This window comes from Camelina sativa, chromosome 9 (assembly GCF_030686135.1).
Source record: "Camelina sativa cultivar CO46 ecotype springtype chromosome 9, ASM3068613v1".
Classification (NCBI taxonomy): domain Eukaryota; kingdom Viridiplantae; phylum Streptophyta; class Magnoliopsida; order Brassicales; family Brassicaceae; genus Camelina; species Camelina sativa.
The window spans coordinates 16,779,432-16,797,881 of NC_141888.1; the positions used below are offsets into that span (position 1 = coordinate 16,779,432).

The following is an 18,450-nucleotide window of genomic DNA, read 5'->3' on the forward strand; positions in this document are numbered from 1 at the left end:
GCCATTGCCCATTTGAGTGTGTTTTGTGACATTTAGGATCCATATTAGTCTAAGATTAAGTTCGTTTATACACTTGTGAGGTTGCTGTGCTTGAATTTTCTGTTTTTGGGTTGAAGTTCCATTTCAGGTACCACTCGACCAGTCACTTGACCACCACTCAACCGAGTTGTGATCGAGCACCTGCTCGAGCCAGAAGCCGGATCTCTATAACCATCATTTTCCAGTCGACTTGACCTCCTACTTGAGCCTGTGCTCAGTCGCTTGCCTAGCAAAAATCGTTTGTGTCTGTTAATGCACACAAGGTCTAAAGGAAAGGACAATCTTCTTAGGCCTATTGACAACATCAACAAAAAGACCAAGAGTTTAGGAGCTAAGCAAAGGAGAGTTGTTCAGCACCAACAAGAGGTTATAGTAGCTATGGATCAACAGGATCAGGTTCAGAGACCAAGGAACATTGGTGCTGGAGATGCACCAAGCACTCACAACCAAAGAGCTGGCATTGTGCCACCAACTCTTGCCAACAACAACTTTGAGATCAAGAGTGGATTGATTTCAATGATTCAGGCAAATAAATTCCATGGCTTGCCTATGGAGGATCCACTAGATCATCTTGATGAGTTTGATAGAATCTGTGGTCTTACCAAGATCAATGGAGTAAGTGAAGATGGTTTCAAGCTGAGGTTGTTCCCTTTCTCACTTGGGGACAAGGCTCATTTATGGGAAAAGACTCTCCCTACTGGTGCAATCACCACTTGGGATGCATGCAAGAAGGCTTTCTTGGCAAAGTTTTTCTCCAATGCTAGGACAGCAAGACTAAGGAATGAGATCTCTGGATTTGCTCAAAGGAGTAATGAAAGCTTTTGTGAAGCTTGGGAGAGGTTTAAAGGGTACCAAACTCAGTGTCCTCACCATGGTTTCAGTGTGGAGTCTTTGTTGAGCACATTGTATAGAAGAGTGCTTCCCAAGTTCAGAATGCTTCTTGACACAGCCTCCAATGGAAACTTCCTCAATAAGAATGTGGAAGAAGGCTGGGAGTTAGTGGAGAACCTTGCACAGTCTGATGGGAACTACAATGAGGACTATGACAAAACCATAAGTTCATCCTCAACTGATCAAGAAGACAAGTACAAGAAGGATCTGAAAATGGTGAATGAAAAGCTTGATAGGATCTTGCTAAGTCAGCAAAAGTCTATTCACTTTGTTAGTGAAGAGGAGCTTCCAGTTCAAGAGGGGGAGAATGAGTTTGCTGAGTTATGCTATATGCAAAACCAAGGAGGCTTCAAGGGTTATAACCAAGGAGGGTTTAGGAACAATAATCTGTCCTATAGGAGCACAAATGTGGCCAACCCACAAGATCAAGTCTACCCTCCTCAACAGCCTCAACAGCACCAAAACTATGTCCCCAAACAACAGCAACAGGTGTTCCAGCCCTAGTTGTGTCCCCGACCAGGGTTTCAGACTAACCAAGGCCAGGAACAAGACCTTAGAGCCATGATACAACAGCTGTTGATTGGTCAAACACAAGGGAAGATTGAGGAAGCCAACAGATTTGCAGAGCTTAACAGGAGGATAACAGATCTTTACAGTGATCTAAATAGAAAGTTTGACACACTAACTTCAAGGATTACAACACTGGAGGGTCAACAAACTTCTGCCTCTAAGCAAGAGAACAACAAGGGCAAAGCTATTATGCAACCTATAGAGAGTGCTCATGCCATTAATTTGCGTAGTGGAAGAGTTTTACCAGACAGAAAGGGCGCTTTACCAGACACTGAGGACAGTGTGGAGCAAGTTGGGGAGGATTTTCAACAAGAAGGAACTCAGGATAAAACTAGTGTTCAGCTCGACGGGTCACTCGAGAAAGCACTCGACCGAGTGCATGATCGAGTGCAAGATCGAGTAGATGCTCAGGAAAAATCTAAACCAGCTACCTCTAAGGAAAAGGAAGCTCGGTCCATTCCCCCTCCTTACAAGCCTCCATTGCCCTTCCCAAGAAGGTTTAAGAAGCAAATGGTTGACAAGTATAAAGCATTGTTTGACAAACAAGTTAGAGAGATTGAGCTTAGGATGCCATTGATTGATGATTTTGTGATGATTCCTCCTTACCAGAAGTTCCTGAAAGATGTTGTGATGGAAAGGATCAAGGAAGTTCAGGGGATGGTGCATCTTAGCCATGAGTGTAGTGCCATAATCCAAAAGCAAGTGAATCCTCAAAAGTTGAGAGATCCAGGGTCCTTCACTATACCTTGCTCAATAGGCCCTTTGACCTTCAACAGATGCCTTTGTGACTTGGGAGCCTCAGTAAGCCTCATGCCTCTGACAGTTGCAAAGCGCCTTGGCTTTACAAGGTATAGACCATGCAATATATCTCTAATCTTAGCTAATAGATCAATAAGATTACCACATGGAGTCTTGGAGGACCTCCCAGTTAGAATTGGAGCTGTGAAAGTTCCAACAGACTTAATAGTCCTAGAAATGGATGAAGAGCCAAAAGATCCCTTGATTTTGGGAAGACCTTTCCTTGCCACAGCAGGAGCAATAATTGATGTGAAAGAAGGGAAGATTGATCCCAACTTGGGAAATAACCTCAAGATGACATTTGACATTGTTGAAGCTATGAAAAAACCCACAATTGGAGGGCAAGTCTTTTGGATTGAAGAATTGGATAAGCTATCTGGTGAACTGATGGAAGAACTAGCAGAGCAAGATCATCTTAGGACTGCTTTGACCAAGAGTGGGGAGGAAGGATTCATCCATAAAGAAACTAAGGCCTATGAGGAGATATTGAACTCTAGCAGAGAGTCGGATCACCCAGAGATTTTTGAGGGATTACCAGCATTCAGGGAGGAAGTTTGGTCAGTTCAAATAGCAAATACGGACAGCTCGACCACCCACTCGGGCACCCACACGACCGTGTGCCAGAATGACTCGACCGAGTTCACTGTCGAGCCTTCCACAAATGACTGGTCTGAACTGAAGGCACTAAAAGTAGAGCTAAAACCTCTCCCATCTGGGCTAAGGTACGTTTTTCTAGGTAAGAACTCCACTTATCCTGTGATAGTAAATGCTAAATTGAGTGAGAAAGAGCTAGGTTTGCTAGTAGTTGAGTTAAGGAAGTATAGGAAAGCCATTGGTTATACTTTAGATGAAATTCAAGGACTTTCACCTAGTCTCTGCATGCATAGAATCCATCTAGAAAATGAATCTTACTCCAGCATTGAACCTCAAAGAAGGCTAAACCCCAACCTAAAAGAAGTAGTCAAAAAAGAGATTCTAAAATTGCTTGAGGCTGGTGTAATCTATCCTATTTTTGATAGTACTTGGGTTTCACCAGTTCATTGTGTCCCTAAAAAAGGAGGTATTACTGTAGTAAAGAATGATCAAGATGAGTTAATTCCAACTAGAACCATAACAGGACATAGAATGTGCATTGACTATAGAAAGCTCAATTCAGCCACTAGGAAAGATCATTTCCCTCTTCCTTTCATTGATCAAATGTTAGAAAGATTAGCTAATCACACTCACTACTGCTTCTTGGATGGATATTCTGGATTCTTCCAAATTCCTATTCATCCCAATGATCAAGAAAAGACAACATTCACATGTCCATATGGTACCTTTGCATATAGGAGGATGCCATTTGGATTATGTAATGCTCCAGCTACCTTTCAAAGGTACATGATGTCAATCTTCTCTGATCTTATTGAGGACGTGGTTGAAGTTTTCATGGATGACTTCTCTGTCTATGGAGATTCTTTCTCTTCCTGTCTTGCTAATCTATGCAGGGTTTTAAAGAGATGTGAGGAGACAAATCTTGTCTTGAACTGGGAAAAGTGTCACTTCATGGTTGAAGAAGGGATAGTTCTTGGTCACAAGATTTCAGAAAAGGGGATTGAAGTTGATAAGGCAAAGATTGAAGTCATGGTTCAACTCCAACCACCAAAAACAGTCAAGGACATAAGAAGCTTCCTTGGGCATGCTGGGTTTTATAGGAGATTCATCAAGGACTTCTCAAAGATAGCTAGGCCATTGACAAGGTTGCTATGTAAGGAGACTGAGTTCAACTTTGATGAAGATTGCTTGAAGGCTTTCAAAGAGATCAAAGCTGCTTTGATTTCAGCTCCAATAGTCCAAGCTCCAAACTGGGATCTTCCATTTGAGATTATGTGTGATGCTTCAGACTTTGCAGTAGGAGCAGTCCTAGGTCAGAAAAAAGATAAGAAGCTGCATGTGATTCACTATGCAAGTAGGACCTTGGATGAAACTCAAGGAAGATATTCAACAACAGAAAAAGAGCTCCTAGCAGTGGTATTTGCTTTTGAAAAATTCAGAAGCTACTTGGTAGGATCCATGGTGATTGTGTACACTGATCATGCTGCTTTGAGGCACATCTACTCAAAAAAAGACACCAAACCAAGGCTGTTGAGGTGGATTTTGCTTCTCCAAGAGTTTGACATGGAAATAGTTGATAAGAAAGGGATAGAGAATGGAGTAGCTGATCATTTGTCAAGGATGAGGATAGAGGAGGAGGTTCCAATTGATGACTCAATGCCTGAGGAGAAGCTGATGCTACTTGGAACAACCCGACAGCCAACTCGACCACCCACTCGAGCATGCACTCGACCGAGTGAGTTTGGTGACCCGATCGAGCAGGAGCAGATGGAGGAGTGGTTGGCACTTGAGAGTGAAGATCTACCTTGGTATGCTGATATAGTCAACTACAAGGTGTGTGAGGAAATCCCAGTAGACATGGATCCTTACAAAAAGAAGAAGCTCCTAAAAGACATAAATGAATATTATTGGGATGAACCTTACCTCTACAAAAAGGGGTCAGATGGGTTGTTTAGAAGATGCATAGCAGAAAGTGAAGTAGAAGGAGTGTTGGGACATTGTCATGGTTCTGCTTATGGAGGACATTTTGCAACTTTCAAAACAGCCCAGAAAGTTTTGCAAGCTGGTTTATGGTGGCCTACTTTATTCAAAGACACTCACAAGTTCATTGCAAAGTGTGATGTTTGCCAAAGAATGGGGAACATCACAAGGAGGAATGAGATGCCACATAATCCAATTCTTGAAGTTGAGATATTTGATGTGTGGGGAATTGATTTCATGGGACCTTTTAACCCTCCTTCAAATGGGAATGTCTACATACTTGTGGCAGTGGACTATGTCTCAAAATGGGTAGAAGCCATTGCTAGCCCCACTAATGACCACAAGGTAGTCCTTAAGCTCTTCAAATCCATAATCTTCCCAAGGTTTGGTATTCCAAGGGCTGTGATAAGTGATGGAGGAACTCATTTCATCAATAAAATCTTTGATGGAATGCTAAAGAAGTATGGGGTTAAGCACAAAGTGTCTACTGCCTATCATCCCCAAACAAGTGGGCAAGTTGAAGTTTCAAATAAGCAGATCAAGGCCATTCTGTCAAGAATAGTAGGAGCAACAAGAAAGGATTGGTCTAGTAAACTTGATGAAACACTTTGGACATATAGGACAGCTTTCAAAACACCAATAGGAAGAACCCCATTCCAGCTTGTGTATGGCAAGTCTTGCCACCTCCCAGTTGAAGTTGAGTACAAAGCTCTCTGGGCAATAAAACTTTTGAACTTGGATATAGAAACAGCACAAGCTAAGAGAAGCCTTGATTTGCATGAGCTTGAGGAAATCAGGCTGGAAGCTTATGAAAACTCCAAAATCTACAAGGAGAGAACCAAAGCCTTCCATGATAAGAAGATTCTTATCAAAGACCTAAAAGCTGGAGATCAGGCTTTGCTCTACAATTCAAAACTCAAGTTATTCCCTGGGAAGTTAAAAAGTAGATGGGGAGGCCCTTTTGAAGTCAAGGAGATCCTACCTTATGGAGCCGTAACACTTCTCAACAAGGATGGTAGTGAGTTCACAGTTAATGGTCAGAGAGTTAAGAAGTATTTGGGAGAAAAGGAAATACATGAGAAGTGCTCAATACTTCTCATGGATGCCCCTCAAGCTTGAAGAGCCATAGAAGTCAAGCTTAGTGACTCTAAACAAGCTCACTAGGGAGGAAGTCCCTAAGGTATCCCTGTATATATTGCTTTGTAATTTTGGTATTTTGATTTTTGCTTTGGTGTTTTCATGGTTAGGAAAGCTAGGGAGTCTGAATAGAAGAAGAAGACTCAAGATATGGAGACTCGCGGTCTAGCTCGACCCCCCCCCCCCCCCCACTCGGACATGCACTCGACCGAGTCACGGTCGATTGGCATTGTCGAGCTGCCCCAATCACCTTCCTCCAGTCACCAGCAGGACCCCAGCTACACCTTTGATAGTATGCAGGAGAATGTGGACAGCTTCTTCTCCAATCCTTGAGGTAACATTATCACCTTACCATTGTATATACCATAGCATTTCATATGTTGTGTTTTGTTTTAAATCTTGAATCCTCACACAAATTTCTTTCACACAAGGGACTGTGTGATTTAAGTTTGGGGGAGGGTTTGAGATAGCATTTGATGTTGTGTTTTGTTTTCTTATTTCAAATTTTTAGCATAATCATGTTAGCACTTGCATAAGCATCTAAGGCATAGAAAAACCATAAAAAATTGAAAATTTTTGAAAAAATCTTCATAAAAAAAGAGTGTTCATGTAGTTTGCATTGCATATTAGGATCTTGTTTAGCATGTTTCATGTAGAATTGCATAATATTTGCATTAGGGATCTATGATGAGTATTTCCTTGTTAGCTTGCTTAATTCACTAGATTAGGATCAATGCCCAAGTTAATAGTACTTTGATGCTAATTGAGTAGTTAGAAGCATAAGATTGAACCAAGCCTTGAATTCCTGCATTGCATTTGGTCTAAATTGAAGCATGTTATGATTTGATGCCATTTCCTATCTATAAGAACCTAATATTGACTGTTAATTATCAATGTATGCATTGCTTTAAACTCATGGATACCATATACATATTTGGATCATCTTTCTCCTTTTGCCACTCTTGTTGATCCAAGTAGCTGATTTCACTTTTAAATCAGTTTCCCTACCCCCAACCAAACCTTCTTTCAAGCCATGTTTATTCTTGTGTGTGTGAGGCCTATTTTTGGGATTAAGCTTGGTAGAAAGTGTTAGGTTTGAACTGACAAGAGTAAAACCTTGTGTAGTTCTAGTTTGCAATTTCCAAACTAGATAGGACTAGGTGGTTCACTTGTTGGGTTTGGGACTTGGCTGCTTAGTTAAAGAAAAGAAAAGGAAAGTGGAAAAAGAGAAAGAAAAGGGTAGAGTCTTTAGGAGGGGAATGAGTTTAAGCAAAAGCTAAAGTCTAGTGAAAGGATGGGAAGTAAAAATTGTTATCTAAGATGGTTCTAGTTAAAGAAAAGAAAAGAAAGCAAAGTGAAGTTTAGCAAAAAGCTTATATGTCTTAAGAATAAGAAGAAAAGAGAACCATAGCAATAAGAAAAAAATTCCCCATTCCATTAGAAAGATCAATTAAGAAACCTCTCCTAAGACTTGAAAACCAAAAGAGAAAAGGGTTAAAGAGAAAAGAAGAAATAAAGGGTAGCACTAGGATCATTTGGGTTTAGATTGCTAGGATAAACACTTTGGGTACCTTTGGGTAGACAAGGTTTTATTCTTGTATGTGTCTAGGTGTTCTTACCTTTAGCATTCTTCTAAAGCTCAATCCATTTTCATGAGAGAACCTTGATATTGACAAGCCCTACTCTAAAAAGAGACCATCTTTGTCTCAAAACCCTTTATTACCAAGCCAAATGAGTTTAAGCATTGCATAGAATTGATTCATGTTCTTGTTTAATGAATGTTAAAGGAAATGGTTAATTTGAATGCATGTGGATGTCTTAGGCTCAAATCAATAAAGGTTGTAAAATGCTTGTCTAAAGTCTTTAATTCGAGCTCATTCAACTTGCATCATAGTATTAGTAACTTGGACATTGATTCTAGATGGTCTATTTGCAAGCTTTAGGAGCTGAGATCCCACTTTCAAACCTCACTTTCCTTCTTATGTCTTGTTTATTTGCTTGAGGGCAAGCAAAGACTAAGTTTGGGGGTGTTGATGTTCATATATTTTACCATGTTTTCCCTTAGTTTATTCACATCTTTTGCATCTTTTGCTAGCCATTTTCATCAATGTTATGTAGCTTTAGGCCAAATCATGCATTAGAGTTTAGTTGCATTGCATTTGCATTTTTTTCATGCATAAACAGGTGATTTTGGAGCTTAAGGGGCATGGATGCAATGCTGAGGAGATGTGAAGCAATCATGAGGAGGAAAGCAAGAGAGTTAAGGCTGAAGAACCAAGCTCCGGAGTCCAGTTCGACCAAGTGGAGTGTGCAAGAGAGAAGCCAGCTCGACCATGGACTCGACCGAGCACTGGTCAAGTTGACCGAGCCGTTGACTACTTTGACTTTTTCTATTTTTAGGGCTTCCACCTCCTCACCTATATAAGGCCTTGTACCTGCAGCCACCAAAGAGTCCAACTTTTTAGATATTCCCTAAACCTAGTTTTTACCTTTTTTAGCTTTATTCCTTTTGCATATTTATTTTTAAGATCTTGTACTTCCTTAAGAGAGAAGACTAGATTCTTATATTTTGTTGGTTCTATAACTTTCAAGATATTGAGAATTTGAGTTTCATCCTTTCATCAATATTGAAGATCTTTGTTTAATCTTTCTAATAATGCAAGTTTCAATATTTTCTGGGTTTTTGACTTTGTTCATCATGTATTGTTGTGAGTAGTTTGCTTAGGATCTTGAGGATGGGTTAGGATGGATTGATCTTGTGGTTGTGTGATTTGGTCAAGCTTGATTGTTGTAGATCTCTTCTAGGGTAGATGATCTTAATGCTGATTCTATATCTGAGAAGGTAGAGTCTGATTTCAAGCTTCTTAGCATCACACCAATGTTTAGGAAGCATAGATAAGGCTAGATCTAGAGCTTACCATTAGGCTTGCTAAGAGATTAGAAGTCTTGTTTGGTTTGAGATGTATTGCTTAATGCCTGCTTGTGTAGATTCTTTACTGTGTGAGAACAAGTCTAGAATTGCATAGGTTTGATTGTTTCTTGACCATGAGAGTGGGAGAAACTTGTCTTAGATTTATATGTCTAGAGGTTAGCTCAAAGTTTTCTTGAGGTTTGTTGACCAAGTTAGATAACCACAATGATTAGTTCATCCCATGAATCCATCCTCAGGACCCTCTTTGTTTATTGAATTTACAGTCTTAATCCTGTTGCTTGCTTGTAGTTTGTTTTGGTTTAGCATTACTCTGTTTTTATTGCATTGCTCTGTTTTTCCGAATTTGTCTAGCTCGACCACTCACTCGACCTACACTCGGTCGAGTGCTGCTCGAGTTCATCCCCAGAACTTTGTGTTTCATGATTTGTGATTGCCTTGTTTCATTCCTGTTTCATTCTAGTTGCATTTCTGTTGTATTTACTTAGTGTCCTGTTCATTACTAGTCTCTCATTAGTTCATTAGTAGAAGTCTCTATTTCTGTTCCTGCTTCATTACTGTTATAATCACCCTGTTTCATTTGCATTTAGTTCTTAGTTCTTGTAGTTTACTTTCTGCATTTTACATTTTCATCTTAGGATTGTTAGTGACAAACAATCTTTACATTTGTCTTAACTTAGATTTATATGCATATCTTAACTGTTCACAAACACTCATTTAGGATTGATACCTCTTGTACTGCAATAGCATAAGGGGAATTGAAACACCCATCCATCATTCCATTCATATCTCACCATTGCATCATCATCATCATTCACCACCAATAAAAGATGAGTTTCACTTGGGGAGATAACCTTGCAACCAACCTCCTCCACCATAGAGAAAACCTCGGCTCTGCACTCCTCCTGTGTGGAGAGAACATGTTCACATTTTTTAGCTATCTCAAAATGGTTTGCTCCAACAACCAAAGAAACTAAAGACCATTTTCTAACGTCACAAAATCTTTTGATAGTAACTAATGTTAAATTTCTTAATGTATTCGTGGAAGCTTATTTGACATATCATGATGTAGCCTCTGTCTGTGTAATGCCCTGACAGCCACCTTACTTAGTGGGCCCCACGTCCACTCCCGACCCTTGGGCCCATCCATATCTGACGACCGGTTTGTTACATCTGAGAGGCTTTAAATACTTTACCGACCATACAAATCACCATATGATATTTCTCTATGTTTTGTCCTCACTCGCGCTGTTCCTACAATCACTTCCAGAAGCTCACCCATCCTGAAACTACTCCAACTCAAGCACGCTTAACTCTGGACTTCTCTCAGGAGCCTTGACCGAAAAGATAAGTGCACTTTGGTGACATAGGTGGCCAAATCAATTCTTTTAAACCTTTCTGCAAACCAGGGTGTCACAGTCTCCAAGCTCCTATGGATCTTTCAACAATGATTTATGTATTTCCAATCTATCTATCTATTTTTGTTGTAAGCTTGTATTTATTAGTCTATTTTATCCAACCATTAGGTTGATGAGTTTCTACTCGTTATCTCTTTTTTGGGATTTGAATGAATGTTAATAATTATGTTTGCACAAAAAAAAAGTGTCTATGACCAACCAATCAAGGTTGAGAAATTATAAAAAATTTGATTTGATATAATTAAAGAAATAATAAAAATTGTAAGCACGATAATATATAAATCCCAAGTAATTCAAAGATGAAAATATAAATTAAATAAAATAATCTAAAAATACTATATTAATTTTAAAATACAGTATTAGAAAAAAATATGCATATTGTAATCTTTTTTTTGGATCAATATATTAATCTTATCTATTCCGAACTGAAAAAGGAGAAAGTAGAAGAAAATTTTGGTATATAAAAAAAAAGAAAATTTTACTTTCCCACTAAATTTTTTTTACAAATAGAACAAAGTTGAAAGCAGTGTTTTGAATAAATTATTATGTTAGATGAAAAATATGAGACGATCTATGTTTATATAGAAGTGAACATTTACAAAATTTAGAATAAATAGTTAATTGTATATTTTCCGTAATCCCTTTTCTATTGTTTTTGTAGAATTAATAACTTCAAATTAAAAATAAGTAAATAATGTTATAATTTCGAAATTTATGAAATATATATATATATATATAATCTCCTTATAATTATTTTTTAAAATATATTTTCTATTGTTTTTGTAATTTTTTGATAATTATCTTTTTACATTATTAATATTGTTTAAAACAAAATATTTTGTTTTCTAGTTGAAATTTCAAATCTTTCCTATTATATTAACTTGTACACATGTCAAAATCTTGTTAATGACTAACTTTCAAAATCCAACTTTATATAATAAGATTATTTTTCTTTTAATATTAGGCCAAGTAATTCAATATAACGTAGGATTGTTTTTTAAAGTTTAATTATTATAGTATTTTTAGGATTTTCTCTAGGATAACTACATGTATCTTTATTATAAAATTATCTGTATGATTTTTTTATGTTTTTGAATGTGGATTTTATCAATATTTTAATATTTAAAAAATCTACAACATAATAAATTTTTGACATATGTCGTAATAAGATTTTAACACATGTTGCAATCTTATGAATTAGTAACTTTTGAAACCATACTTTATATAATAAGATATTTAAATAATGTATTTATACAAAGAAATAGTTCTAATGTGGAAAAGGAACTATATAATGTGAAAACGAAATTTATATATAAAATATATATATATATATTAATAATGTCCTAAAGAGATTTACATATATATATATATATATATATATCCTTAAAACTTATAAGTATTTTATCTAGCAACGAAAATAAACAGATTTCTATGTTCCAACTCTTAATAGGAAAAAATATAAAATTATTAGTTTTGTTGTTTCATGATAAGCCGAGTCCTCTTCTTGTTGGAAACAGAAACATAATTTTGTAAAGCTTGAAGTCGAAGAAAAAGTTGATTATATTCCTCAACGGTTCCAGTCTCATCTGCTAACACTTTTCCACACCAATTACACGACCTGCCAAAATAATTTTCAACATATCAAAATTACAAAACTATCAAATTAGAAAGATGAAAAAAATAAAATTTGGTGATAGAATATAACATACTTGACAGAACCGTTGTTGCCTTCACGACGGATAGGAGTTTTAACACAGCAGTGACCGCACCACATCCTTTCTTCTATTTCACCGCTTGTTGCTTCTGCCATCGTTCGTGGTTTAACACAAAACCACTAATTAATTGTGAAAGTAACGTAAGATGTGTTCTATTATTATTATATATATATATAGAGAGAGGACTAGTCTCTAAAGCTGATTCCTTTTAGGTTTTGGAAAATTGCGTTGGATTGAATTAAATAAAAGGAAACTTTATAGAGAGTTAAATAAGGAGATTTGGTTTGTCTTCTTTTAAGTGGATTTATATAGGTTTGAATGACTTGGAGAGCAAGGAATTTAATTTTGTATATACGACAGACACGTTTTTAATTTTGAGCGTGATATCTTTCTTTGACTTTGAGCGTGATATCTTTCTTTGACTTTGGTCAATCTTTAAATTAAAAATAAAAGAGACATGGAAAAAAGAGATTTTATGAAGCTTTGGGTCCAAGTAATGATATAAGTCTCTTTAACTTTGTAATATTGAATTAAATAATTACAGTAAACTAATAGAGCTTTTTTATGTATAAAAAATAACCTAAAGTACTAGTATAATGGAATTATAAATTACGGGAAGCCGTAAATAAAAATTATAATTAGCTAATACATATATAATAAAATAAAATAATTCAGAGAAGACAAATAAAATAAATTTATATTACATACAGATATGGAAATAGAGACTTTGAAAATAAAATTAAAAAAAAAAAAAAAAAAATCCACAGCTGTGGAGGAAAATGAAAGGTGGAAAACCAATTCATCACCGAAGAGGGACTAGAAAGACTAGTGCACAGCCGCATAGCTCTTCTCTTGTGGCTTAGGAGTTTGAATCCACTTCCCTTTCATTAAGTAACATATATGGGCAAGGAAAAGACACACCGGGTTGAAGCTCCTCTACGTGGTTCGCTGCCTGAGTCTTCGGCTGCTGGTCTCACCACCGTCAGAGAGTTGGCCCCAAACACTCTGAGACTTTCCTCCTCCGCTGCTACTTGTTTCGTCATAAGCAGCCACCGCCTTTAGTAGCTCGGACTGGAGGTTTGGATAGTCATCCTTCACATCTTCATAAGCTTTTGTCTGCAGAACAGCTATAGTTTTCCAAGACAGCCGTAAAAAAAAATTCAAACTTACAGAAGATTTATATCAACATGGTCTCATTAAAACTATATCTTGATCGTACCTGCTAGGTTTTCTGCAGCGAAGTTTAGGGAAACGCTTTTTAGTTCAGATGCATTATATCTGTCGGATAAAGCTAAGATCTTGGATACGGAGCTGATAGATACGGCTTTGCAGATGTGAGATTCACACAATGATCTGAGCCTACTCAGATTGTATTTGGTCGCAGCAGCCAAAAGCTTTACGATCAGTGTCTCATCTATCTCGGACAGCTTTAATAGGCCAAATGAATGAGCCGTAACTGGTTCCACATCTCCCGAGAGAGAGTCTTTATACATGAAGTGTAACAAGGCCTGTATAAGGTGAAACATTGGCAGGGATAAAATACCGACAAATAATACTCAAGACGAAAAAATTATTAAGTGAAGCTATAAACTCGAAATTCGCACCTTGAAGACCTTAGGTTCCAAATCGCTGATAACTAGCTCATTGTTGTTAGCTTCTGGCATATTGTAAAACTTTGATCTGAAAAACGAAGATCGTGCAGCCAAAACCAATTTATGAGCTTGAAACTTCTCACCAGCAATGTCAAATTTGACATCCGAGCCTTCCAAAGTATCCAGCAACTTGCCAAAATGTGATCCAAGTTCTGAATCAGGGACATGTATAGAGTGTAGCCGTGGACAATGTATTTCTGAAACAACAACTCCAACTGTACAAATGATTTTCAAACAATCGTCTTTCAGGTAGTCAGATGTCTCAAGCAAGGAACGTCTGAAGAAACGCTTGTATCCCCTGTTAAAAAAAATCCAAAGAAAAGAAACAAGAATCAGAGGGCTCTGAAGTAGCAGTAGAACAAAAGATAGCAGCAAAGAGAGTGTTTAAACAAAAAACCGGCCATTGAAGACTTCAAAAGCTACTGGCTACTGCAACCACACTAAAAAGGAAAAATCCAGTTAAGCAAGCACCTAAACAAGGTAATCTTAACAACACTATGACAGTCCAGATAGCTTACACACCTTAGAATTTTATAGTTCATTGCATCACCAACATAGAACTAGCCATACCCTTTTCTTGTCCCCAACAAATGTACCCATATATTCATGATTAGAAATGGAGCAAGAGAGACCAACACTATTACATCCCAAGAACAAGTATAATTAACATACGAATAAAACAAATGAAGCAAGAGGCAAGAAATCAAGCCATACCACATACTTCCTCTATATTTAAGAGTGTAAGGACCACCATCAAGTGAACGATCGAAATGGCTGTGAACCTTATGCTTCCCTTTACCACTTTGATCAACAAGGGAAAGCTCAAAAAGCGCTCTAACTTCAGTACCTTCACTAGCGAGAACGATGAACACAGAGACGTAAGAAGAGCTGTCCTCTTGGTTCTTACCATCTGGGTAGACAAAGATAGTCCATTGATAACCTCCGACGGAGAAGTTATCGCTTGCTATGTGTTTCCCTACTCCAATCCCTTTGGCTAAACTGTATCCTTGGATCACGAATTGGTGCGATCCGTTCACGGTTTGTGTCACCGATCTCGAGCTCGTTGGTGATTCGATTCGATCTGGGTTCGTGTTGGGGCTTGATGATGATCGGCTGGGTCTGGTCATTGGTGGCCCGTGATTTTTGGACTCAGATGGAGAAGATTCTCATGGAGATTTCATAGAGTTTTCTTTCCCAATTTGGGGAAATTTGTGCAAAATTCAAAACCGTCGTTGGAAGAGGAAGAATGATGATGAGTCGGTCTGAGAAGGGTATAATGGTCATTGTATAATAGAAAGACCCGACGAGGCAAGGCAATAATAAGGTTAGGGGGGGTTGCTGAGTCTACTAAATAAACCTGGTTATGATTATACCTAGCCCGACTAGGAGAGTTACCCGCACGCTTGTGATTGAAAATTAATTTAATTCTTTAAAATGTTCAATCAAAATTTAATTTAATTATATTTTAAAAACCTGATTAATTTTTTTTAATTTTTATAGTAGTTCGTATGTTCAGACATAAATTATTTTTTTGTAAGTTTCGTATTAAATTTTTTTTTTCATTTTAAAAATAATAAAATGAATAGTTAATAAAATGTTTATAGTATTACTCTACATATGCATAATATAAATTGAAAATTTAAAGTCCATTTTTAAGTTTAATTGAAATTTTAAAATCAGTTTAAGCCCAAATTGACCATAACAAAGTTTTAAATGAGCCAAATACAATTGTTACAGTCAATTTTAATTACTTTGATATAATAATTTGGGACAATATAATATGTAATTTTTTAAGACCACTAAAATAATATTTTAATCAACCCATAAATATATATTCGTTTAGACCATTGTATTTGGTACTACAAACATTCAAAATTATACTAAAGTTTGCATATACAAAAAGTTCATTAAGCTACCGTATCTTCATTTCTGAGTCCATTCTTTATGACTGAGTCTCCGAGCTCTCACTTTGATGCTCCATTACATGGTTTATGTAATAACGTCTAGCAAACTCAGACCTGTAAATATATTAAGTGTATGAAACAAAATTATTTTAACATCATACATAATCATATATAAAGTGTATAAAGTTATTTTTACATAATCAAATCTTACCAGTCCTTCGAACTGTGGTTTATAAAGATCTTCGAAGAGGCCAATGTGTTTTCGATACATGGTGCATCTATAAACATTTGCAGAGTGAATATATTAGTTACCTTATGATGATTATATCAGAACTATTTTATGTTACATACCTTCATATTCTCCGACCTTCACAAACCGCATTACACAAAACTCAGGTTCGGATTTGTATATGAGATGACACCTGTTTGATTGCCATTTAGACATGAATTCAGAAGCGTAGTTATCTTTGACATGACACTTCACAGTTTCATTCCTACATGTTTATCAAATTTAAAAAAAAATCTTAACAGAGATAATCTTAAAACGTAACTGTCCTAAAGGTAGAGTAAATGTCTTTTACCTGCAATTCAACAACGTGAAAACAACTTCATTACTTTTAATGGCACTCTCAGGTCTTCTTTTATCTTCCACATCTACTATACACCCACATACATCTAATTTGGGGGAAAAGATAGAATTTAGTTTTCCAAAGTGTTGCAAAGTTACAAAGTTAGGACACAAAGTTATAAAGATTACAACATTAATTCACAAGGGAGGGGCCAATACACAAAGTTACAACAAATCCTATAAAGATTCTAGATTCCCGAACACAAAGTTACAATTAACTATACTCACGGATTGTACCATATCAATATTAAATTAATTAACGAAACACTTACCAAAAGAGATGGGATGATTTATTCTTCCACGATATATATCATCCAAATCCTCGAATCAAAAGTAATTCTTTGGACTCAATTGTTGGACCATCGTCATAGTGGTATCGTCTGTGAATTTAATTTGATAAGGATGATGAGTATTCCTCTCATTCAGGGTTGGATTGATTACTTTGAAAGTTCTAATATCATATCAGTCACCATCGTCGATATATTTTCGGAGTTTAGCGAGTGTATTTGGTAAAAAGTAGCTTCAATTGTGTTACCCTTCACAGTTTAATAAAAATTGTGTAAGAAGTCATATATATATAAGAACTATTAAAAATTGAAATTTAAGTAAGAATGATGTTCAATTAACGACGTTAACCTCTACATCCATAAGAAGCAGTACTTTTTTTTGTAAAGAACTCGCTGATACTCCAAGAATGTAAGACCTTGGCGTGTATACGCCAATTAGTTCTTCCGGGAAGAAGATCATCAATTTTATCGAATCTCATGATTTTCTCAAATTAGGGTTTTTCCTGTTTCTTCTCTGTTATCGAAAATGAAAAGTGGATTCCGGATTTGTAAGAATACAAATAGTCACGATTAAACGTTGCGTCTTAATCGTTTTAGTATCTCACCTTTTGTTTGACTATTAAATAATTTTAATATTTATTATTATCTATATATAATAGCAAACTCACTTTTGAGGGTCAAGTTTAATCTAACGGGTGAGATTGTTTCTACTATCTCATCTAACAGTCTAGAATTATTGATGATCCCAACAGTTGCAAGTTTTTTTCAATAATCGTGTACCCCATCTTTTAATTTTTACAATTTTTTATTTCACAGCTCTTTATTTTCACATATCTTTGTTTTAATATATATACAGATTTTTATGAACTCTGAAAAAAGTTTTTGTTCTTTGAGTATTATATTATTAATGATGTCACTTTTTGTTAATGATCTCAAAAGTTGTAAAGTTTTGATCCAATATTTGTGTTTCTTCGTCGCACCCCCAATTTTCCATGTTGGCACCCGTTAGTTTTCATACCTTTTTGTTTTGCACCTTTTTTGTTTATATAAAATTGCAATGTTTTGATCCAATAATAAACCTACTTTTGGGGGTCAACTTTAATCTAATGGATGAGATTGTTTCTAATATCTCATCTAACGGTTTTGAATAATTAATGATCCTAACAGTTGCAAGTCTTTTTACCAATAATCGTATTTCTTCGTCGTACCCTCATTTCACACATCTTCGTTTTCATACCTTTTTGTATATATATATATATATATATATATATATTATACACATATTTTTTTGAACTTTGAAAAGATTTTTTGTTCTTTGAGTATTATATTATTAATGATCTCACCCTTTGTTAATGAACTCAAAAGTTGCAAAGTTTCGATCCAACAATTGTGTTTTTTCGTCGTTCCCCCAACTTTCCATGTTAGCACTTGTTAGTTTTCGCACCTTTTTGTTTCACACATTTTTGTTTCACACCTCTTTGTTTTGACACTTTTTGTTTATATTTATATACAAATTTTTATGGACTTTGAAAAGAGTTTTTGTTCTTTGAGTATTAATAATGATCTCACCATTTGTTAATGATCTCAAAATTTGCAAAGTTTCGATCCAACAATTGTGTTTCTTTGTTGCACCCCCAGCTTTCCATGTTGGCAACCGTTAGTTTTCACACATTTTTGTTTTACACTTTTTTGTTTATATAAAGTTGCAATGTTTTGATCCAATAACTGTGTTTCTTTGTCGTACCCCTAGCTTTCAATGTTTGCACTTGTAAGTTTTTGCATTCTTTTGTTTCACACCTTTTTGTTTCACACCTCTTTCTTTTTATATATATACAAATTTTTATGGACTTCGAAAATATTTTGTTCTTTGAGTATTATTAATGTTCTCATCCTTTGTTGATGATCTCA

At 36.1% G+C, this 18,450-nt stretch overlaps 2 protein-coding genes, 1 long non-coding RNA gene and 1 other non-coding gene across 4 annotated transcripts; 1 reads left to right on the forward strand and 3 right to left on the reverse strand.

Moving 5' to 3' along the window:
* Positions 1-810: 810 nt before the first annotated feature.
* LOC147938191 (small nucleolar RNA R71) lies at positions 811-917 on the reverse strand. Its single transcript, XR_015567486.1, has one exon. It is a non-coding gene; the product is annotated as a small nucleolar RNA R71 (small nucleolar RNA).
* Positions 918-1,689: 772 nt separating this feature from the next.
* On the forward strand, positions 1,690-6,141 carry LOC147938192 (uncharacterized). Its single transcript, XM_087465518.1, has 5 exons — positions 1,690-2,046; positions 2,110-3,257; positions 3,351-4,565; positions 4,677-5,006; positions 6,120-6,141. The coding sequence occupies exons 1-5, from the start codon at positions 1,690-1,692 to the stop codon at positions 6,139-6,141; spliced, it is 3,072 nt and encodes a 1,023-aa protein (XP_087321644.1).
* A 5,405-nt stretch (positions 6,142-11,546) lies between these two features.
* LOC147938193 (uncharacterized) lies at positions 11,547-12,352 on the reverse strand. Its single transcript, XR_015565284.1, has 2 exons — positions 12,066-12,352; positions 11,547-11,974 (listed from the first exon to the last, which is right to left on the reverse strand). It is a non-coding gene; the product is annotated as an uncharacterized LOC147938193 (long non-coding RNA).
* Positions 12,353-12,538: 186 nt separating this feature from the next.
* LOC104710876 (BTB/POZ and MATH domain-containing protein 6) lies at positions 12,539-15,067 on the reverse strand. Its single transcript, XM_087464004.1, has 4 exons — positions 14,438-15,067; positions 13,676-14,021; positions 13,291-13,579; positions 12,539-13,198 (listed from the first exon to the last, which is right to left on the reverse strand). Exons 1-4 carry the CDS (start codon positions 14,848-14,850, stop codon positions 13,008-13,010), a joined length of 1,239 nt encoding a protein of 412 aa, XP_087320130.1. The 5' UTR covers positions 14,851-15,067; the 3' UTR covers positions 12,539-13,007.
* Between the last annotated feature and the right edge of the window lie 3,383 nt (positions 15,068-18,450).

Excerpts from the sequence above, each read along its gene's own strand:
- LOC147938192 (XM_087465518.1), top strand. The coding sequence starts at position 1,690 with ATGCAACCTATAGAGAGTGCTCATGCCATTAATTTGCGTAGTGGAAGA. Across the intron at positions 3,258-3,350 it reads AACCCCAACCTAAAAGAAGT|AAAAGGAGGTATTACTGTAG; the intron begins AGTCAAAAAAGA and ends TTGTGTCCCTAA. Across the intron at positions 5,007-6,119 it reads ACTCACAAGTTCATTGCAAA|GAAAGCTAGGGAGTCTGAAT; the intron begins GTGTGATGTTTG and ends TTTCATGGTTAG.
- LOC104710876 (XM_087464004.1), bottom strand. The coding sequence starts at position 14,850 with ATGACCAGACCCAGCCGATCATCATCAAGCCCCAACACGAACCCAGAT. Across the intron at positions 13,580-13,675 it reads TGGAACCTAAGGTCTTCAAG|GCCTTGTTACACTTCATGTA; the intron begins GTGCGAATTTCG and ends CACCTTATACAG. Across the intron at positions 13,199-13,290 it reads CGCTGCAGAAAACCTAGCAG|CTGTTCTGCAGACAAAAGCT; the intron begins GTACGATCAAGA and ends GGAAAACTATAG.